This window comes from Diospyros lotus, chromosome 6 (genome assembly GCF_014633365.1).
Source record: "Diospyros lotus cultivar Yz01 chromosome 6, ASM1463336v1, whole genome shotgun sequence".
In the NCBI taxonomy this organism is placed as follows: Eukaryota; Viridiplantae; Streptophyta; class Magnoliopsida; order Ericales; family Ebenaceae; genus Diospyros; species Diospyros lotus.
Window position 1 is genome coordinate 30075999 of NC_068343.1, and position 2342 is coordinate 30078340.

A 2342-nucleotide genomic window follows, 5' to 3' on the forward strand; every position below is an offset into this window, starting at 1 on the left:
AATCACCGAAATACACATCTCTTTTAAGTCTTCTTCAGTTTTATACTACAATCACACACAACGTGATTGGAGTGGGTGAGTTTGTTGAGAGAAGAGTAAGATACCTCCAACATAGTGGTATCAGAGCCTGAGGAATCAGATTTGCGAAGGAGGCGGCATCTCCAGACTATCGCCATCATCCAAGTTTGATTACAAAAGGTTGTTTGGAAAAATCGTCTGGAGAAGGAAGCTGTGCACCAAGGAAAAGACGAACCAGCAAAACATAAAGAGCCCAGCATTTGCAGATTGCACGTGGTGAAGGAGTATTGGAACTGAAGAGAAAAGACAAAAGAAAATATAATTTGGTGGAGTAAGTCACGTGGCTTTGCAGCTTTGGATTTCCAACAAAGAAAAAGTCAAAATTGGTGAGCTTTACATTGATTTTTGGTGGCTGGTGGCTCACTGTTTTAATTAGTGGGTTTTAATTTAGTAGCTCACGTAAACTTTGCTTGAAAGTTAAAAGACTTCAAAGTTATTTTGAAACTTACAAAATGGCTACAAATTCGATTCTTCCTCCAAAGCTCACAAAACAAAACTATGATATTTGGTGTATACAAATGAAAGTTTTTTTGGGCTCACTCGACATATGGGAGATTGTTGAAGATGGCTATGATGAGCCAAAGAACGTGACAGATGAAGCCGCACTAACTGCTGGGGCTAAGAAAGAATTGAAGGAGCAAAGGAAAAAAGACAAAAAAGCACTTTATACAATCTATCAGGGAGTTGATGAAAGCATGTTTGAGCTAATTTCCTCAGCCACTACATCCAAGGAGGCTTGGGAACTTCTCCAAAAGGCATTTGGTGGTGTGGAAAAGGTAAAGAAAATTCGTCTCCAAACTCTTCGAGCACAATTTGAAACATTGCGTCAAGAAAAATTAGAGTCAATTTCTGATTATTTTTCTCGAGTGATTTCTATTGTCCACCAACTAAGAAGAAATGGAGAGAAAATAGATGATGCTCGAGTCATGGAAAAAATTTTGAGGTCACTTGATTCAAAATTTAGTTTTGTGACGATGGTCATTGAAGAATCAAAAAATATGGAGGAGATGAATGTGGAACAATTGATGGGCTCACTTCAAGCATACGAGGAGAGACTCAAGGGAGATGAAAAACCCCTTGAACAAGCATTGCAAACCAAGTTATCACTTCAAGGGAAACGTGGTGAGTCAAGTCGAGGAAACTATCAACGAGGAAAAGGAAGAAGTTATGGCCAAAGAGGTAGAGGTGGTAGATTCCATCCTAAGGAAGATGACAATGGTGGTGATGGTGAAGGCACAACCAGTCAAAGAGGACGTGGTCGCAATCGTGGCCGAGGACGAGGTCGTGGACGCTAGTCAAACTGGAGGTATGATAAATCTAGCATTCAATGCTATAACTGTAATAAGTTTGGTCATTATGCCTCTGAGTGTTACCATAAGAAAAATGAGGAGAAAGTCAATTATGCTGACAATGAAGAAAAACAAGATGATGGGGTACTACTAATGGCTTATAGTGGTGTGGACACCGGGAGTTCAAGTACATGGTATTTGGACACGGGAGCATCCAACCACATGTGTGGTAGAAAGGAGTTCTTTGCGGAGCTCGATGAAGAATTTAGTGGCACTATCACGTTTGGTGATTTGTCACAAAGGCTAGTCAAGGGGAAAGGCAAAATGCTACTCCAGTTGAAGATTGGTGGTCAAAGGCTACAAACAAAAGTATGGAGTAGACTATGATGAGGTATTTGCTCCTGTCACTCGCCTTGATACTGTCAGACTGATAATTTCTATAGCAGCCCAGAGAAAGTGGAGGATATTTTAGATGGACGTAAAATCAGCATTTCTGAATGGGTATTTGAAGGAAGAAGTCTACATAAAGCAGCCTCCCGGGTTCAGTCAAAAAGGGCAAGAGGATAAAGTGTGCCGATTAAAGAAAGCGTTATATGGGTTGAAACAAGCGCCACGGGCCTGGAATGCTAGAATTGATACCTACTTCAGTCAGACTGGTTTTGTACGATGTCCATATGAGCATGCTTTATATGTGAAAAGGAACTCTCAAGGTGATATGGTTTTTGTCTGCCTTTATGTTGATGACTTGATTTTTACTGGTAGTAACTCCTCGATGATTGAAGAATTCAAGATGTCAATGGAGAAAGAGTTTGAAATGACTTACTTGGGACTTATGGCTTATTTCTTGGGAATAGAAGTTAAGCAAGGTAGAGATGGGATATATATCTCACAAGCCAAATATGCCCAAGAGATTTTGAAGAAGTTTTCGATGGAAGATTGTCACCCGGTTGATATTCCTGTTGACTGTGGTACTAG

At 40.3% G+C, this 2342-nt stretch overlaps 1 protein-coding gene across 1 annotated transcript; it reads left to right on the forward strand.

The window, feature by feature from the left end:
- The first annotated feature begins 596 nt into the window (after window positions 1–596).
- Window positions 597–1373, forward strand: LOC127804461 (uncharacterized). Its single transcript, XM_052341324.1, has one exon. It carries the CDS (start codon window positions 597–599, stop codon window positions 1371–1373), a length of 777 nt encoding a protein of 258 aa, XP_052197284.1.
- Window positions 1374–2342: the final 969 nt, after the last annotated feature.

Excerpts from the sequence above, each read along its gene's own strand:
- LOC127804461 (XM_052341324.1), top strand. The coding sequence starts at position 597 with ATGAAAGTTTTTTTGGGCTCACTCGACATATGGGAGATTGTTGAAGAT.